Genomic DNA, 20,980 nt, shown 5'->3' with positions numbered 1-20,980 from the left:
CATAGTGAAAATAGATATTTGGAATATGTGTATCTGATAAAGAACTTATACCTAGAATATGTGAAGAACTCTTGTGAATAAAAAGACATCTCAATAATAAAATACGTGCCTTGTATGGGCATTTCACAAATGGGGGAAAATGCAAATGAATAATTAACATCTGAAAATGGTCCCAAATCCATAGTCATCAGGCAAATGCAGATTAAAACCACAATGCAATACTACTGCATATCCAACAGAAGGGCTAAAACAGGTATAACTATATTGCTGACAAAGATATGGGACAACACTGGTGGCAGTGTAAATTGATAGAACCACTTAGAAAAATATTGGCAATATGAACTAAGCTGAATATGTGCCAATCCTATGACCCACTCCCAGGTATATACCCAAAAGAAATGTGTATATATAGAATATAGATTAATCTCACAAATGTAATGTTGACAAAAGAAGCCAACAGCAAGAGTACATATTGCATGGTTGCATTCACATAAAACTCAAAAACAGGCAAGACTAATGAATTGTATAATCGAGATTCTGCATTTTTCTGTATATATGTTATTTGTGTAATGTGTTTTTTTTAAAAAGGAGGGTGACCCTGACCAGCGTGGCTCAGATGGTTGAGCATCACCCTGCAAAGCAAAAGGGAGCTCATGCAATTTCTGGTCAGGGCACATGCCTGGGCTGCAGGTTTGATGCCTGGTCAGTGTACATTAGAGAGGCAACAGATCGATGTTTCTCTATCCTCTCTTTCTCCCTCCCTTCCCCTCTCCCTAAAAATAAGTAAAATCTTAAAAAATAATTAAAAAGGAGGGTGGAGGACCTGGGTGATATTATGCCACCGACTGAAGAATCTGGTTGATTTCCCAATTCTTTGTACATGACTGCTGGAACAAAAAACGAAAAGGTAATACCTAGGATAACAGATGTTGAAGGTAAAACTTTTAACTGATAATGAAGAAAGGGGGGTGGAGTGAGAGATGTACAATAAAATGTATTTCTTTGGTTGAACACTCTTCCTTCTTTTGTCTAAGCTCTCTATTAAAGTTTAAATATGGTTGAAAGCAGTAAAGTTATTAGGTCACTTTCAAAAAAAAAGATTATGGTGCTTTTACTTTGGCTGCACCAATTCTCAGCTTCTCTAGGAATGGAGTCCACTACCCTGGAGTGGGCAGTTAGAAAAAGAACTCATTTTAGCTGGTTTTTTTTTCCCCTAAAGGTATCTTCCAAACCCTCCTCCAACACTGAACCAGACAACTACATTGAAGTGAATGAATTGATCACCCAGATACCTTCTAAAGTGCAGATACAAGATATTACTAAGGAGCTACACTGCCCACTGTGTAATGATTGGTTCAGGGACCCATTGATGCTAACCTGTGGCCACAACTTCTGCCAAGCCTGCATTCAGAACTTTTGGAAGCAGCAAGCAAAGGAAACACTCTGTCCTGAGTGTAAGACAATATGTCAATATAACAACTGTACATTCAACCTCGTACTAGATAAGCTAATAGAGAAGATTAAGGAACTACCCCTACTCAAGGGCCATCCACAGTGCCCAGAGCATGGAGAGAACCTGAAACTGTTCAATAAGCCAGAAGGGAAGCTGATCTGCTTTCAATGCAAAGATGCGCAGTTGTCTGTAGGCCAGTCTATAGAGTGCCTGCAGATCTCTGATGCTGTCCGTTTCTTCATGGTGGGTGAGCCCTGGGCCTTGAACAATCCTTTATGAAAGCTGTGGGAAAAATCTTTTGTAGGGCCTCTTTTCTCTTCTAGATGATTCATCTTTATTCAGATGATTATTAGAAAGCTCAGAGTGCTCAGAAAATACAATATATCTTGCAATGTTCTTTCTGTAGAGGTGTTGATACAGGAAAGTAGAGGAGGAGTTGTGACCTACTCTTTCCATCAATCAAATATTTACTTTAACCCTGATGTGACAGTGCTCTACTAGACACTGTGTAAAATATGAACATTAAAGATACTACTCTTGTTATAAAAGTCTTGAAATATAGTCAAAATGAATAAAACAAGACATAGTATAATATAGTGTACTACTGACAGCTAAATTTTGTCATATTAGTAATTCATAAATGTTTAGAAATTTCAGAAAAGATTAGAGAAAATTGAAATATTCAGGGGACATGTGGTAAAGAAAGTTTGAACTGGGAAATCATTTTGATTTGCATTTCTTCTTTTAAACAGAAGAAATGAGTATTCTAAGCGAGAACAATGTAAGCAAAGGTATAGTGAGAACAGTGTAACTAGAGTAGAAAATAGATAGAGTTCTGCTAACTTCTTCAAACCCCTGTAGTTACTAAGAAGGTTAAAAAAAAAACCCTAAGTTTTTCTGCTCCTTGTAATTTCCTTCACAATTCTTGAAAGAGACAGAAACTATGACACGGGAAAGGAAAGACTTTTGCAGCAAGAGCTTGATTTTTTTTCTCACTTATTGGGGTTTTGGGGGAAATGCCCTCTATGGCCCTTCATCTCTCAAGTCAATGTGGGTTAATTCTATGTGGTATTCTCAGGAAGAGATTATCATCTATAAGAATCAACTGGAAGAAACCCTGGGGGAACTTCAGTCCCTGAGGAACATGCAGAAAGATGCTATTGCTGCTTACAAGGTGAGGAGCAGGGTAGGGGACCATGAGATAGAACTAGAATATACCCTCCTTATAACTTTAGTTATTTGGGTAGAAAGGTGCCTATATATATTATCAATACACTGGGCTATAGACACCTGGGCTATAGAATTAAAAAATGGACATGATAGTATAGAGAGAAGTATAGCAGTAGAGTATATTCCCAATAGCTGAGCAGCAGAACAAGTGGACTGGCTTTCCCCTTAATATGCTGAGCCTTTTGATAGTTAAGTTGCTGGGTGATTGTTGTGGGGTTATTTGTCTGGTCTTTTCTCTTACTTATTGGCAAAATAAGAAATTTACCTATGGCAGATCAACTAAAGATAGCTATGTCCAAAGAAATATCTTTCTTTTCTTTGAGTTTACAAGCAGTCTACCTCTGAAACAAGGTCTTTCAGATTGCTGGCTTCTATCATCTGATTTGATCTTGCCTAGTTTCCCCCAAACAAAATAATACCATTGCCTATATTTTCACAGGACCTCTAGGACATTAGTGGTTAGAGACTTGGCAAAGCAGGACCTAGGTTGGGGGGCTAAATTGGGAGTTCTATTTATTCAATAATTATCCTATGGAGGAGAGTATTCTCTAGTGTTTGGCATCTGAAATAAGTAACACATACAGTACAGGAAAGAAGATTTGATGGAAATAATGATGCCTCTAAAGAATCTTGTTCCTGTTGTAAGAGTTCCTAGTTCAGCTATTACAGTGAACATTCACTCATTCAAAAAATATTTATTGACTGGGTCAGGCATTGTGCTAGACATGGGAGATGAATATTAATGAGTAATCCCACCAATAACAATAAAATAACAACTGTGATAATTATTATTAATTAAACTATAGGGTGCTATGAGAACATATAAATGGAGAACCTAATCTAGACTGATAATGCTGTTTCCTGAAGAAGTCACCTATTAATAATTGAGAACTGAAGGATAAGTAACTTAGCTAAGTGAACTGAGGAGAATATGAAGGAAGTGTTCTGAAGAGCGTTCTCTGAAGAACAAGGAACATATAGAAAAGCCCTGAGAGAGGAAGTCAGTTGCTATGTTAAGCACAGAGAAAGCCAATAGAACTGGATCCTGGTAGGCAAGATAAGACCGAAGAAGCAGATATGAGCTCAAAGCCATAGACCTTTGTAGATAATGTTAGAAATTTTGAACTTCATGCTAAGAATAATGAGAAGCCATTAAAAGGTTTAAATTAGACATGGTTTTATCTCATTTTGAAAATTTCAGTCTGGTAGCTGTGCAGAGAATGAATTGAGAGAGACAATGACAAGGATAATGGTTAGAAGACTATTGTAGTGATCTCAGGGAATGATGATGGCGGCTTGGTCTAGAGAGGCAGTGAAGATGGAAAGAAATAAACAGCTTCAGTATATGCTTTGGAGATAAAAATGACCTAGATGGGATGATTCATTAGATGTTAAGGGCAATTGTAGAAGTCAAATAGACAGTTGGATATAGGAACCTGGAGCTTAGAAGTTGGACTAGTCTAGAAATAAGAAATCAGTGTATAGATGGGTATTTAAGCTGTGGGAAAAGAGGATATTACTTAGAAAGAGAGTGTAGAATGAGAAGGAAAAAGAGGCCAAGACAGAATATAAGTAGCTCTAGAACCAACAAACAAGAATGAGAAATAGTGGTGAAACAGGTAAAAGGAAAACTGGAAAAGTATGAATTAGAGGAAGGAGAGAATTAAGCCTATTTAAAAAGCAATGACAATGAGGAACCATAGAATCCGAGCTGGATAAGAGGGCACGTAAAGAGAGAAGCTGAAGGAATAGAAGGGGTCAATATACAGATTTCAATCAGACCCAATAACTGCAATAGCAGTACCTGAGTAACTGAGTATAAAAAGTTAATTTTGGAGATGGTGGAATTGCTGGAGATGATAAAATCCTCAGTGTAACTAAGAGCATGCATAAAGGTGGAAATCACTAAAAATGAGAATAAGGATCCAAGAGGCCAGGATATCAGATGGCTCACCCATGAGGATGTTCAGATCACCTAAAAGCTGCAAGTATATGTTATCAGTTTCAGTGCTTCAAACATCTCCCGTCTCTTCTTTTATATTGTTCTGGCAGCAGGTGTGGCATCCCACAGTTCTGATGTTTGATTTCTTGATAAGGACATTTCTTTCCACCTCCTTATGGCCCTAGTCTATTAGCATCACTTGGTAGATATTGACTTCTGCTTCTGGATAGGAGGATATTATCATTCATTCTAGAACATTTAATGAACCCTACAGTCCTATTGAATATGGCATTGATTACCACCTCAGTACTGCAATAGGAACCTGGAGATCACTTTTGACTATTTCATCCTGAACTTTTGAACTAGTTGAGAAAGATGGAGTAAGTCTCCTCCTCTGCCACAAAAGGGCTCCTTTTAGTATGGTTGAATGTGGATACTCAGCAGCCATTTTAATGCATTTTCTTGTTAATGGTATTTCCCAAGTTGTGTGAGTATCTGGTGGTGTGGGCCCCCATCCCCAAGTACTAGCTGCAGTAATTACCATGGTGATGATCATGGAGGTTTCCAGGAAAACAAGCTACATCTGCAGCAACACATCTCCTTGGAGTTTCTAAAGCTGCATCAGTTTCTGCACTGCAAAGAAAAGGACATTTTAAGTGAGCTCCGGGAAGAAGGGAAAGCCTTGAATGAGGAAATGCAGCTGAATCTGAACCAGCTTCAGGAACAGCATCTCCTAGTCCAGGAGATGTTGTTGAGCATCCAGGCACGGATGGAACAGCAGAACGCCTTCGACTTTCTCCAAGTAAGACTCCATATCAGCATGACTATGGGTACATTACTAGGGGAAAGAGGGTTAGAAAGGAAGTAGAAGCAGCTTTTCCCCACAAGGGGGTCGGGGGAAGGACCTGCTGTAGTGCTTTGAAGAGTCTCTGGGAGAAAAGCAGGAAGCTACTTTTTCCTTACACTCAATATAGAGCTTTACTTTCATCCTCCTAGAAAAGATAACAAAATGACATTAATGACATTATTAACATTTTAGTATTTCTCCCTGAAGAACTTTGAAACTTTATTTCTCAAAAAGAATGTTGCAACCTAAGCTGTATCTTTTGCTTGCAGCAATCATAAATTGACCTGTTTAAAAAGCTGTCTGCCAATCTTTGTTAACTGAAGGTTCGCTTCTAAAGTGGCATTGGTTGCCACCTCAACACTCAGCAGCTTAATTAGCCTAAGAAAAAGTGGCCTTCCGGTAGGAATACCTATTATGATTTTTTCCTGAGACTGTGTGGCAATATAGGTAAATATAGCTTAATCTTAAATTATTTCTTTTTCCATGTAAAAGGGTACTAGAAAATCAGAGCAAGATAAGGCCAGTTTATCTTGGATTAGATGAAAGATACAGATCAGAAAAGACACCTGAAGGATGAGATCTGGCAATGGAATTAGGGCCATCCGCACAGGATTCCAGTACTGACAATCAGATTCTAGTGTGGGCCAGTAGCATCCAATGTATTTCTGCAGGTGATGAACAGACATCTAACTTTTCTTTTTCTCCTTTCCTCTTCTAGGACATCACACCTTTCTTGGATAGGTATGTGGTGTTTCCATATGATATTAGTACTGTACCTTCATTCGCTGGAAGGTGTCTAAAATAAATTATTTATGTCCCTTGCAGCTTGCAGCAAGGAATAAGGGTGCTGGCACCCAGAGAACTTATCTCCAAAAAGCTGAACCCAGGCCTATACAAAGGTCCCATCCAATACATGATGTGGAGGGAAATGCAGTCCACTCTCTCTCCAGGTATTAGTGGATAGTAGCTATTGGTTCCTGAGGCTCCTCATGTATGTTTCATCTGTGGGACCACTTCTGTGGCCTTAATTAGTACTTCAGAGGCTGGAACAAGGGGAAGGATAGAGTTTACCAAAATAAGCCTACTTGGTATGACTGAATTTCTTCTGGTACTATGATCTAAGAATTTATGGCTTTTTACTGGTAAACAGAGTCTGATGCCAGAATTACCTCTCAGCCAAAGATTTTGTTGTAATTGTTCTATACATTGTATCAATCAATATTTTACCCTACTTTGCTAAATCAGTTACATCCCTGGAGCTTTTCTGCCATGGCAGAGGAGTTTATTGTACATACTCTTTGAATGTAATAGGGTCTTTATAAATCCTCTTGTGTTTGATGTTCATAATATAGAGTATAATATCTTAGAAGATTGTTTAGAGATTTTCAGTGCTTCAAAAGAAAACCAGTAATTTCAATATGTGTGCCTAATATGAACACTAAGTTATTGTTCACCTTCAGATATCAAAGAACTGACCAGGACAAAAGAATACAAATGGCATTTCAAGAACATAAAGTTCTAAATACAAATCTTTATAAAAATAAAAAGTTCTAAATACAGTTTTTTTTATAGAATTCATATAGACACATTATTATGAGTTGTTTCTGACTTAATGAAAATCACAATCTATCCCTGTTAATAATTTTTCCAGGTAGGTGACATTTAAAAAATCAGCTTTACTCTGGTGTAATTAATATAAAAGAAACTCACTATTTTTTAAACAAATTTTTATTGAACTTACTGCAGTGACATTGGTTAATACATCATCTGTATGCTGTATTGTGTGTTCATCACCCAAAGTCAAGTCTCCTTCCATCACCATTTATCCTACCTTTATTCTCTTCTATCTCCCCCCACCCTCCTTTCCCCCGTGTAATCACCATATTGTTGCCTGTGCTCATCAGTACATGAGTGGATTAAAAAGCTGTGGTACATTTACACAATGAAAAACTACTTGGCCATAAAAAAGGAAATCTTACCTTTTGCAACAATGTCGATTGACCTGGAGGGTACTATGCTAAGTGAAATAGTCAGAGAAAAACAAATACCATGTGATTTCACTTCTATCTAGAGTCTAATGAACAAAATAAACAAAATAGGAACAGATTCATAGAAACAGAGAACGGACTGACATCTATCAGAGGGGAGGGATGTTGGGGAACTGGGTGAAAAAGATGAAGGGATTAAGTGGAAAAGAAAGCCCCTCATGGTGTGCTGAACTACAAACCAAAAGGTTGCTGGTTTGATTCCCAGTCAGGGCACATGCCTGGGTTGTTGGGTCAGGTCCCCAGTTAGGGGTGAGCGAGAGGCAACCAACTGATGATGTTTTTCTCTCTCTCTCCCTCCTTTCCCTTCTAAAATTAAATAAATAAAAATCTTTAAAAAAAAACCCACGAAAACCTCATAGACATAAACTCACCATTTTAAAGTGTGTGATTTACCATGGCTGGTGTGGCTTAGTGGACTGAGTGCCATCCTGTGAACCAAAAGGTTGTCAGTTTGATTCCTAGTCAGGGCACAGTTGAAGGTGTGTGCGAGGCAACTAATCAACATTTTTTTCCATCTCTTTTTCCCTCCCTTCCTCTCTCTCTAAAAATAAATAAATAAAATATAAAAAAGTATGATTTGATGAGTTTTGACAAACGTATATAGTTATGCAAACATCTCCAAAATCAAGATATAAAAAATTTATATCATCCTAAAAAATTCCTGCATATCCCTTTGCAGTCAATCCCTTCCTTCTATCCCCAGCCCCTGACACTCCTTAAATCTACTCTAGATTCAATGATACAACTTTAGTTTTATCTTTCCTAAAATTTCATATAAATGGAATCATACATTCTGTAGTTGTCTGTGTCTGGCTTTTTTCCACTTGACATAATGCTTTTTGAGATTCACCTATGTTGTTACATGTAACAATAATCATATTTTATGGATACATCATAATTTGCTTATTCATTCACCAAACTGATGAACTTTTTGGTAGCTTCTAGTTTATGGCTATTATGGATAAACTTGCCTAAACATTTGTTTACAAATCTTTGTGTTTTAATTTCTTTGAGGCGAATACCCAGCAATGGGATTGCTGCAGTGTGTTAAGTGTATGCTTAATTTTATAAGAAACTACCATATTTGTTTTCTATAGTGGTGATACCATTTTACATTCCCACTGCAATGGATGTATCCAACAGATTCTTCACATCCTTGCCAAAACATGACATTGTCAATCTTTTAAATTTTCACCACTTATTACATGTATAATAGTATGCATGTAATATTATACATGTATACATGTAATAATAGCATGTGGTTCTAAAAAATTTTTTTATTGTATTTTTTCATTACAATTTAACCCCCTTATAACCCCCTCCACTCTGTAATCACCACATTGTTGTCCATGTCCACGAATCCTTTTTCCTTTTTGCTCTATCCCTCCACCCCCTACCCTCCACCCCAATAGCTGTCATCCTGCTCTCATTCTGAGTCTGTCCCTATTTTGTTTGTTAGTTCAGTTTGTTCATTAGATTCCACATATAAGTAAATTCACATGGTATTTGTCTTTCTCTGATTGGCTTATTTCACTTAGCATCATGTTCTCTGGGTCCATCCATGCTGTTGCAGAGGGTAAAAGTTTCTCCTTTTTTATGATCGAATAATATTGTATTGCATAAATGTCCCCTAGTTGTTTTATCCACTCTATCTACTGATGGACACCTGGGCTGCTTCTATATCTTGGCAATTATAAACAATGCTGCAATGAACATAGGGTGCTTATGTTCTTTCAAATTAGTGTTTTGAGTTTCTTTGTATATATTCCCAGAAGTGGGACTGCTGGGTCAAAAAGCAGATCGATTTTTAATTTTTTGAGTTATTGCCATACTGCTTTCCACAGTGGTTTTTAATTTGCATTTCCTAATAACTAATCCTGAGTGTCTTTTTATGTGCTTCTTTGCCATTCACATATTTTTAAGTATCTTCAATATTTTGTCACATTTTTTATTGTATTTTTATTAGAGATTTAAAGCACACATATTATTTATCAGACATATGTTTTTCAAATATTTTCTCTCTGTGGCTTGCCACTTTCATTTTCTTAACAGGGTCTGTCAAAGAGCAAAAGTTTTAATTTTGATGAAATCCAACTTAGCAATTTTTTAAATGTTTTATTCTCTTCCTGTCCTTAGAAATCTTTCCCTAACCCAAGGCCACAGATTTTTTCCCCTCTACTTTGTTCCAGAAGTTTTTTTTATCATTTTAGCTCTTATGTTTAAGTTCATTATCCATTTAGTCAATTCTTGTATATAAGATAAGGTTCAAGGTTTTTTTTCCTACATGAATATCCAATTTTTCCCATATCATTTGTTTAAAAGACTACTCTTATATCACTGAAATACTTTGCCACCTTTGTGAACCATAAGTCTACTACAATCTCTCAGTTCTGCTTCATCAATCTATACCGTCTATTCTTATACCAAAAACACAAGTCTTTATTACTGCAGCTTTACAGTAAATCTTGAAATTAGGTAATGTGTTTCTCCTTTCAGTTCATTTATTTTGCTTCATGTATTTTGAAGCTCTGTTAATAGGTAAATATTCATTTAGGATTGTTATGAATTCTTGATGAATCAACCTTATTATACTTATGACATGTTCCTTTGTATTATGCTAATATTCTTCTTCCTGAATTCTATTTTGTCAAATATGTGTATCTTTTCCTATCATCTTAGTTTTAACTTATTTGTGTTTTGAAATTTTAAGTATGTAGCTAACATGTAGTTAAGTCCTGTTTTTTTCTTTTTAAAAAAATCCAGTCTGACAAGCTCTGTCTTTTAGTTGAGGTGTTTTGTTAATTTATTTTACTTTATTTTTTTAAAGTATATTTTATTGATTATGCTATTACAGTTGTACATTTTTTTCTTCCCCTTTGTTCCCCTCTGCCTTGTACCCCCCCCGCCCCACAGCATTCCCCCTTAGTTCATGTTCATGGGTCGTACATATAAGTTCTTTGGTTTCTCCATTTCCTATACTATTCTTAACCTCCGCCTTTTTGTTTTGTACCTACCATTTATGCTTCTTATTCCCTGTAACTTTCCCCCCATTTTCCCCTTTCCCCCTCCCTGCTGATAACCCTCCATGTGATCTCCACTTCTGTGATTCTATTCCTGTTCTAGTTGTTTGCTTAGTTTGTTTTTGTTTTTAGGTTCAGTGGTTGACAGTTGTGAGTTTGTTATCATTTTATTGTTCATAGTTTCTGATCTTCATCTTTTTCTTAGATAAGTCCCTTTCATATTTCATATAATATGGGTTTGGTGATGAGGAATGAACTCCTTTAACTTTACGTTATCTGGGTAGCACTTTATCTGCCCTTCCATTCTAAATGATAGCTTTGCTGTATAGAGTAATCTTGAATGCAGGTCCTTGCCTTTCATGACTTTGAATACTTCTTGCCAGCTCCTTTTTGCCTGTAAGGTTTCTTTTGAGAAATCAGCTGATAGTCTTAGGGGAACTCCTTTGCAGGTAATTTTCTCCTTTTCACTGGTTGTTTTTAAGATTCTCTCCTTATCTTTAATCTTGGATATTACAATTATGATGTGATTTGGTGTGTGCTTCCTTGGGTCCAACTCTCTGAGCTCCCTGGATCTCCTGGAAGTCCATTCCTTCGCCAGACTAAGGAAGTTCTCCTTCATTATTTTTTTTAAGTAAGTTTTCAATTTCTTGCTCTTCTTCTTCTCCTCCTGGCACCCCTATGATTTGGATGTTGGAATGCGTAAAGTTGTCCCAGAGGTTCCTAAGCCTCTCCTAATTTTTTTGAATTCTTGTTTCTTCATTCTTTTCTGGTTGAATGTTTATCTCTTCCTTCTGCTCCCAATTGTTGATTTGAGTCCCAGTTTCCTTCCCTGTACTGTTGGTTCCCTTTATAATTTTCTTTATTTCACTTTGCATAGCCTTCATTTTTTCCTCTATTTTGTGACCATCCTCAACCGTTTCTATGAGCATCCTGATTACCAATGTTTTGAACTCTGCATCTGATAGGTTGGCTCTTTGTCTCTTAGTTCTTTTTTTGGAATTTTCATCTGTTCTTTCATTTGGGCTATATTTCTTTGTCTCAGTGAGCCTGTTACATTGTAAGGGGCAGAGCCTTAGGTATTCACTAGGGCCGGGCAACTCACCTTACTGTGTTGTGGCACTGTATGTGGGGGAGGGGTCAGAGAGGGAACAATGCCACTTGCTGTCTGTAGGTTGGCTTTAGGTGAGGTGTTCTGACCATTGACATTAAAGATAGTCCATATGACAGGGTTTACATTTAGCATCTTGGTATTTGTTTTTATTCATACCATCTGTTCTTTGTTCCTTTTTTTCTTTATACCTATCTTTTGGATCGAGTGCCTTCTAGTTTTCCCTCTACTTCATTAGTGGCTTATTATCTATACTTCTTTATTTATTAAAATTTTTTTTTTACATTTTTGGTTGCTTTAGGATTTTACAATATGTATTTTCAACTGTCCCATACTACGTACCTTCAAACAACAGAGCCCTTTGCATATAGTGTAAAAAACTTACACTATAATTTTACATTCTTCGTCCTTTGTCATACACTTTATTTATAAAAATTATAAACTTCATATATAAACAGTCAATTATTTTTTAAATGAAGAAATATCTTTTACATTCATATATTTATAATTTCTGGCACTCTATTTTTTATGTAGATACAAATTTCCATCTGATATCATTTTTCTGTCTACTTGAAGAGCTTCCTTTAAATTTTTTATAGTTCAAGTATGCTTGTGAGGAATTATCTCAGCCTTTGTCTGAAAAAATATTTATTTCACCTTGTCTTTTGAAAGGTGTTTTCTCTGATATAGAATTCTGGATTGATGGATTTCTTCTTCAGCACTTTAAAATATTACTTCATTGTTTTGTGATTTGCGGAGTTTCCAATGGTAAGTCTATTACCATGTTTATCTTTATTTTTTCTGTATGTATTATTTCTTTTTTCTTAGACTACTTCTAGGATTTATTTTTTGTCACTTGTTTCTACCAATTTGATTATGCTGGGCCTTGGTGTGATTTTCTTTATGTTCATTCTGTTCGTGATTCATTGAGCTTCTTGAATATATGGGTTTATAGTTGTCATCACATTTGGAATAATGTTAGCTATTAGTTATTCAAGTATTTTTTACCTATACTCCTTTCCTATTTCCTTCTAGAACTCTAATTTTACACATTTGACTGCCATATATTGGTTCACTTGTCACTGATGCTCAGTAATTTTTGGCTCCCCCCTCCCTCGCTTCATTCTGAATAGTTTCTATTGCTATTCAAGTTCTCTCATCTTCTGCACTGCTTAATCATTTGTTAATCCTTTTCAAGATGTTTTTCATTTCAGATACATTTCACTTCTAAAAGTTTCATTTGGGTCTTTGTGTATCTCTGACTTCTCTTCTCACCATATACATGTTTTCTTTTACATTCTCAAGCAAATGGAAGGTATTTATGATAGGTGTTTTAATGTCTCTGCTAATTCCACAATTGTTGTTATTTCTGCATATGTTTTTATTGCTTAATTTTTCTCCTGACTGTGGGTCATATTTTTCTGCTGCTTTGCATGGCTAGTAATTTTTTTCTTTTTAACAAATTTTATTTCTTGGAACATTTTTAGATTTACAGGAAAATTGAGATGATAGTACATAAAGTTCTCATGTACCTCACCCCCAGTTTCTCCTATTATTAATGTCATTTTACATTTAGTGTGATTTATTTTTACAATTAATGAACTAATATTAATATATTATTGTTAAATAACATCCATAGTTTCTTTAAATTTCCTTAGTTTTTGCCTGTCATTTTTTTTGTTCCAGGATTCCATCTAAGATACCACATCACATTTAGTTGTCATATTTCTTTAAGCTCTTCTTGGTTGGGACAACTTTTAGACTTTCCTTGTTTTTGATGACTTTGACATTTTTAAGGAGCACTGGTCATGTACCTTGTAGAATGCCACATTATTACAATTTTTCTGATATTTTCTCATAAGATCAAGGTTATAAGTTATTAAGAGGAAGACCACATAGTTAAAAGTGCCATTTTCATCACATCATATCAAGCATGTCAACATGATTTATGACCACTGATGTTGGCTTTAATCACCTGGCTGAGGCAGTGTTCGTAAGGTGTCTCCACTGTAATGTCACTCTTTCCCTCCACTTTCCATACTGCTCTCTTTGGGAGGAAGTTACTATACACAGCCCACAGTTAAAAAGTGAAGAGTTATGCGCCTTCTCCTTGAAGTGGAGTATCTACATAAATTATTTGAAATTCTTCTGCATGAGAGAGTTGTCTCTTCTTGTTGGTAATTTTTTACTGGATGTCAAACATGATCAATTTTACATTTCTGTTTGCTGGATTTTGTTGTAATTTTAAGCTCTACTGGATTTAACTTTGGCATGTAATTAAGTTATTTAAAATAACTTTGTTCCTTTTGATACTTTCTTTAAATTTTGTTGAGGTTTTTAAGCTTTGTTAAAGTAGTTCAACAACAGTATTTAAACTAGGGCTAATTTAGCCCACTTCCTAAGGTAACACCTTTCTGAGTACTCTGCCTGATGTTCCATATATTATGACATTCTGGTTGGCAAGATTGAAAATTATTCCCAGCGTTGTGTGAGCTCTAGAAATTGTTCAGCCTACTGCTCTCTAGAGATTCTTCCTCTGGTCCTAATGAATTTCACTGAAGATCAATGCTCAGCTACAGTCTTGAGGGAATCCCTTTGTTGATGTTCAAAAGTCTATCTATGTGCAGCTCCCTCCTCGGTATTACTCTACTCTAGCTGTCTTGGGATAACATTGTGTTTTTCTTCCTGTACTCTTTGCCCAATAAAATCAAACTTTACTTCTAGCAATCATTTAAACCACAAACTGATTTTTCTTTATTTTTGGTATAATTTTACATCTGAGAAAATCAAATGGGATTTAATACATGGCTATTTTACTAATAATATAACTGTGATTAAACCTTGGTAAAATATACTTCATAATTCTTATTTATAGACCTTTACTTATTCTGTATGTTCATATTTTCTCCTTCCCTGCCTTATAAAAGAGACTGCTTTAGGAAAGGAGGTGGCTTTTTTTTTTTTTTTTTTTTTTTTTTTATAAATGATCAGAAAGTAAATATTTTGGGCTGAATGGGCTGTATGGTCTTTGTTAAAATGACTTCACTCTTCCATTGTAGTGAAAAACCAATAACAGACAATATGTAAATGAATGGCCATTGATGTGTTCCAATAAAACTTTACTTACAAAACTAGCAGCCTGACCTGATGGTTGCAGTTTTACCAATTCTAGTTTAAAATATTTAACATATTTCCTTTAGTTTTGCATGTAAGAGTAAAATATCATCAATGTTTACTCATTCATTCAACACACTCTATTATAGAGGACCTACTACATGCTAAGCACTGAGTTGGGTTCCAAGCACAGAAAAATAAAAGACACAGTTTGTGCTCCCAAAAGAATAGAAGACAAACTTAGAGTCTTCTGTAACCATCTACATGAAAAATTGTTAAGATCTAAGCCAAAGGCATGGGAGAGACTAGAAAATAAAGAATAGATTCCAGAGATGTATTTGAGGAGCTGAAATGTACTGGACAGTAATTAGTGGTAAGGGATGAGAAAGGTGATGCCAAGGATGAACATATAGGAGATGCAGATTTTGGAGGGGGTTGTTGAGTTCAATTGTGGCCATGTTGTGTGGAAGAACCTACAGGATAACTAAATGAATATATTCCAATAGGTACTATTCCAGCTTAAGTTTAAGAGAGAGGCCAGGCTGGAATATGTATAGAGTCAGGTAGTTGAAGCTATTGATGTAAATGAGATTTCCAAAGGAAAGTGACAACATACAGTCAAGGAGGGAGAACCTAATAGAGAATACCAACAAATAAAGGGAAATGAAGCACCCAAAAAGATGGAGGAATTCTGGCAAGAGAATTGCAAGAACTGAAACTGGCATGGAATTTAAGGAAAGAGACTGTCAAGGAGAAGGGAGTGGTCATTCATATCAAATGTGAAGATCAATTTAGAAAATGTTTGGAAAAGATATGTTTAGCAATTGGCGACTTCAGTAAAGGCAATTTCAAAAGAGTGGAATGGGCACAAATTATATTGTGATGGGTTCAGGAGTGATTTGGAATGAGGTAGTAGTGAAGTGGACAGGTCACTCATTTGAGAAGTTTCACTAAGTAGGGGAGATTGAATGTGGAAGCAGAGTAAAAAGAGGACTTTCAAAGACATACTGAAGGGAAGCAGCCCATAGAAAAGAAGAAATCAACACTATAAGAAAGGGGATAATTGGTGGAAATAGGGAAAAATGAGTGAGATCTAAAGAGAGGGTGAGCACTCTCTTTCTAAACTCTTACTTTCTTGTTTCTGAGCCTTTTTATCAAACTGTTCCCTCTGTCTGGAATGCCTGACAAGGTCCATTTTGAATGACATTCATTTAGTCATACAGTCATTCAATCACTTTTTCAACAAGTATTGCCAGCCACTTTTCAAATATCTCCCAAATATCTCCCAAATATATCCCATGTAGGACAGAGCAGTGATCAAAACAGATGTAACCTGTGCCCTCACAGAGTGTACAATCTAGAACAGTGCCTCTCAAATGTTGTTCTCAGGACCCTGTAACACTCTAAAACTTATTTAGGACTCCAAAGGGCTTTTGATTATGTGAATTATAGCTGCCAATATTTATTGTATTAGAAGTTAAAACTAGGAAAAAATTTTTAAAGATTTTATTTATTTATTTTTAGAGTGGTGGAAAGGGAAGGAGAAAGGGAGGGCGGGAAACATTGATGTGTGTGAGATACATTAACCAGTTGCCTCTCACATGCACCCAACTGGGGACCTGGCCCACAACCCAGGCATGTGCCCTGACGAGGAACTGAACCGGTGATCCTTTGGCTCGCAGGCTAGCGTTCAATCCACTGAGCCACACTAGCCAGGACTAAAACTAGGAAAATTTTCAAATATTTATTCATTTAAAAATAACAGTGACCCTATTGTATGCGAACATAAATAATGTATAACTATGAAAAGAGACCTATATTTTTCAAAACAAAAAAATTAACAAGTGGCATTGGTTTATAATTTTGCTAATCTTTTTATTGTGCAACCTAATAATGACAGCAGGATTCTAAAAATAAAAAAAAGAGAGAGTGAGATCAAGGGGGAAGTGGTAGAATAGAGGTTTGCAGAGGGAGTTGAAGGTTTGAATTTGCTGTTGTGAGGAACTGGAGATGATTTGATTTGGTAAATATAGGAATTCTGGGCAGTGCTAATGGTCAAATATAAAGTGGAAATAATGAGTCTGTTGTTGTACCTATCTGTATAATTTTGTGATTTCCCTCCTGCGGTGGTCAGGAATTGGGATGTAAATTTGAATAACTGGAGAGATTCAGAGTTGGAAGTTGCATGACAAGTGATACAGAAAATAAAATAAAAGTGTAGAGGTTACTGACAACAAAACTGCCAATGCTAGGCTATTTGGGAAAGGATTTTAAGCCATGAAATAGATAGGATATTATCCTAATAGATTATTAAGATAATAAGGAGAAATCAGGGACTGGATTAATGAAATCAAGCAATGGTTGTAGGGGGAAATGAGAGTGAGAAAGCACAAAAAATAAGACAGTGGGATATCTGAGTTTAATATTTTAGAGAATGAATAGTTTCTGATGGCTATGAGGTCTGGAATATGGTCATTGACATGGACACCTGAAAAGAAGTCAAAAGTCATTAACAGTGAAGTGAAGTCAAGGACCTGCAAGAAGAGAAGAGTGGCTATATATCCAAAGATAGTGAAATAGTTTGGGATGATGACTTGGGTTCAGGGTAAAGAATGAAGTTAACTCAAATGCAAAGAGTGTAACAGGAAGTTTGTATATTATAGCATCAAACAGAGACAGAGGGTAATATGAAACTGAATGGCAAATGCCTCAAATGAAAAGTGATGTTTCACACAAGAATAAGGAGTAGAGTAGGGGTCTGGAAGTGGCAGTGGTGGCTATTGGATCTCTGGCATCTGAACTTAGAAAATAGTTTTTTGAACTTTCGAAAGCCAACCTCCTCAGGGCACCCTGGTTTCTCCCCAAGGAGAAGACGAGAGATGACGCCAGCACCAGGATGAACAGACCACTGGAAGGGCTGGTATGGATGTACTTCATGTTCAGAAGAGAAGTTAGAGCTTCCAGGGAATTGCAATGTTGTCGTGTCTGACTTGTATGTCACAGTTGTGTACAATGGTACATTCTTTAAATAGTGTTAATACCTGGAATATCATATGTATGCTTGGAGATGCTTTGTGTGAACCTAAGACTGTCATTCAACAGATGTTGGATTGGGAAAAATCGATAGCACAACTTTGAAATAAAATGTTTTTAGGATATATCTATATCTATCTATATCTATATCTATATCTCATAATTAAAATGCCAAAGGTTAATCATAAAGAGAGAATCTTAAAAGCAGCAAGAGAAAAGCCATTAGTTACCTATAGGGGAGTTCCCATGAGACTGTCATTTGATTTCTCAAAAGAAACTTTGTGGACTAGAAGGGATTGGCAAGAACTATTCAAATTCATGAAAAGCAGGGACCTACATTTAGCCCTACCGAGAAAAGCTATTATTTAGAATCAAAGGACAGATAAAGAGCTTCCCAGACAAGAAAAAACTAAAGGGGTTCATCACCACCAAGATATTATTATATGAAATGTTAAAGAGACTTATTTAAGAACATCAAAACTGTGAACAATAAAATGGCAAAAAATACATACCTATTAAATTGAATCTAAAAAACAAAGCAAACAAGAAGAACAGAGACAGAATCATGGATATGAAGGACATTTTGATGATTGCTAGGTGGGCGGGAACTGGGGAAGTATTGGTGAAGAGGTGAGGGTATTAAGAAATACAAATAGGTAGTTACAGAATAGCCACAGGGATGTGAAGTAGAGTAAAGGAAATGGAGTAGCCAAAGAATTTATATGCATGGCCCATGCACATGAACAATGGCGGGGGGGATTGCCTAAGGTAAGTGGGGGGGGGTGCTGGATGGAGGGGGACAAAGTGGGAAAATTTGGGAAAACTGTAATAGCAGAATCAATAAAATATAATTTAAAAAGGCAAAGTGGTTGGGTCAAAGTTAATGAGGGCAATGTGGTAGCAGATGAGGTCAGAAGGGTAGGTAAATGATGTAGGTCTTGTATGCTCTGTAAGGAGTCTGGATTTTATCTTGGGTGATGAAAAGCCTAAGAATGTGTTGAGTAGGAGAACTGGATAAGCTCATTCATGTTACAGACAGAATAGGTTGCAGATGAGCAAGAGTGGAAATAGAACAGTTAAAAAGTTACTGCATTAGTTCCAGGCCAGTGGTATTTTTGAAGTTATCTTTCTATATATTCTGAGTAGGCTCAGAATATATTTTAAAGATGGAGCTGATAGGACTTACTGCTGGACTGAATATTGCATGAGAAGAGAGGACACAATGCTGACTCCTAGGAAATCTTCAGAGCCAGTGCAGACTGACCTAGCTGGTGGTGTCAGAAGCCTGGCAATGATGAAAGCAGACTGGAGCTATATATAGATTGGTAAAAAGTCTTTATACCTCCAGAGAAGCCCTAGTCCTCACATTGGAAAGAGTTAACAATCCAAGGTGGAAGGGGATATGTGAAGGAGAGAAGATTCAGCTTGTATGGAAAAATTCAGGATTCTTCAAAGTCTCTTGCTGGAAAAAGAAATCCTTGGGATAATGGAAAAGACTCAGGCTCTTCTGGGAAGAGAGAGTTTGACTGGACTGATCTCACAAGGATAAATAAATCTATTAACAACAAATTTATATATATGTGCATTTCTGTCCATGATGTGAATATACACAGTTTTTGTTTCCTTTATCAAATTTTATGCCAATGTTCAATTATCTCACGCATAGACTTTGTGTCATCTTTTTGCTGGTATGCTTCTAACCTCTCTTTATTCAGAAATTCTTATTTATACCGCTGCCAATTTATTTATCTAAACCAATGCTTATTAAATTACCTGTGATAAACATACACAACAATATTGTCAATTATCAATCAATAAAACTAGTGGAATGAAAGACCAGTTTTTAAAATCTCAAAGTGGTATGGACTGATATGTTTGTAGAATACAATGTAAATTAATTACTTGAAAAAGTGGAATTAAAAAACAAAGATTAAAAAGTGCAAGCCCAGTTATTTAAATTATTAGATTCTATTAACATAAAATTACTGTCAGATTGCTAAGAATGTTTCTAAGAGCTAACTCTTGATTTCCATACTATCTCATCCCAAACTGGTAACCACGCAGTTAGGGGACCACATTTTAATTAGCAGTGGCATTAACCATTCTAGGCCTCAAAAGTCTCATTATCTATGAAACCAAATATAAACTTCTCATCATTGTCCTCTGAACTTTGTATCAATTGGCTCAATATTAACTGCCTCTAACAGGCAAGCCCTTCAGTCTCTCCTATATAAGTTATTGTTTTTAACCCATTCGTTTTTTGCCTCTGTTTACCTAAAGCACCCTGAATACATCTCATAAATGTTATATCACAACTGAAATAAGTTACTGTCTTAAAAAGCTTTCCTAGGAGAGACTTATTTAATCATTACCTCTTCGGCATTTGTATATTATTTGTATTGTTTTCCTATATTAGAGAATAAATTGCTTCAGAGTACAGTTTGATTTTTACCACAAATATAAGAATGTCTAGAATATAGCCACATGGGTACCAAAGCAATAAAGAGTATATATAAGTAATTACCTGCCTAAGAATATATATGCATGGGGAGATAAAGTGTTTATGTAAATGCTGCCTTTTACTATAGAAATTTGCTTTCACCCCTTTCTCTCATGCCCTGCTTTCTCTTATTTTCTTACCAGGCTTATCTCCATTGACTCTGGACCCTAAAACAGCACACCCAAATTTGTTGCTCTCTGAAGACCAAACCAGTGTGTGGCATGGTGACATTAAGCAAGTAATGCCTGATGACCCAGAGAGGTTTGATTCAAGTGTGGCTGTGCTGGGCTCAAAAGGCTTCACATCTGGAAAATGGTACTGGGAAGTAGAAGTGGCAAAGAAGACAAAGTGGACAGTTGGAGTTGTTAGAGAATCCATCATTCGGAAAGGTAGCTGTCCTCTAATTCCCGAGCAAGGATTCTGGCTTTTAAGACTAAGAAACCAAAATGATCTAAAGGCTCTGGATTTGCCTTCTTGCAGTCTGAAACTGACTAACAACCTCGACAAGGTGGGCATATATCTAGATTATGAAGGAGGGCAGGTGTCCTTCTACAATGCTAAAACCATGACCCACATTTACACCTTCTGTAGCACTTTCATGGAGAAACTTTATCCCTACTTTTGCCCTTGCCTTAATGATGGTGGGCAGAATAAACAACCATTACATATCTTACATCCACAGTAA

The 20,980-nt window shown here is 36.2% G+C and overlaps 1 protein-coding gene across 1 annotated transcript; it reads left to right on the top strand.

Annotated features, from left to right (window-relative positions):
- Window positions 1–880: 880 nt before the first annotated feature.
- TRIM69 (tripartite motif containing 69) lies at window positions 881–20,980 on the top strand. The gene is made up of 7 exons (XM_054563936.1): window positions 881–907; window positions 1,220–1,696; window positions 2,532–2,627; window positions 5,194–5,427; window positions 6,191–6,213; window positions 6,298–6,422; window positions 20,439–20,980. Exons 1-7 carry the CDS (start codon window positions 881–883, stop codon window positions 20,978–20,980), a joined length of 1,524 nt encoding a protein of 507 aa, XP_054419911.1.

This window comes from Pteronotus mesoamericanus, unplaced genomic scaffold, assembly GCF_021234165.1.
Source record: "Pteronotus mesoamericanus isolate MK-2021 breed Mesoamerican mustached bat unplaced genomic scaffold, CSHL_Meso_final contig_164, whole genome shotgun sequence".
NCBI lineage: Eukaryota > Metazoa > Chordata > Mammalia > Chiroptera > Mormoopidae > Pteronotus > Pteronotus mesoamericanus.
The sequence above is the reverse complement of the archived record's forward strand: the minus strand, read 5'-3'. Positions and strand labels throughout refer to the sequence as shown.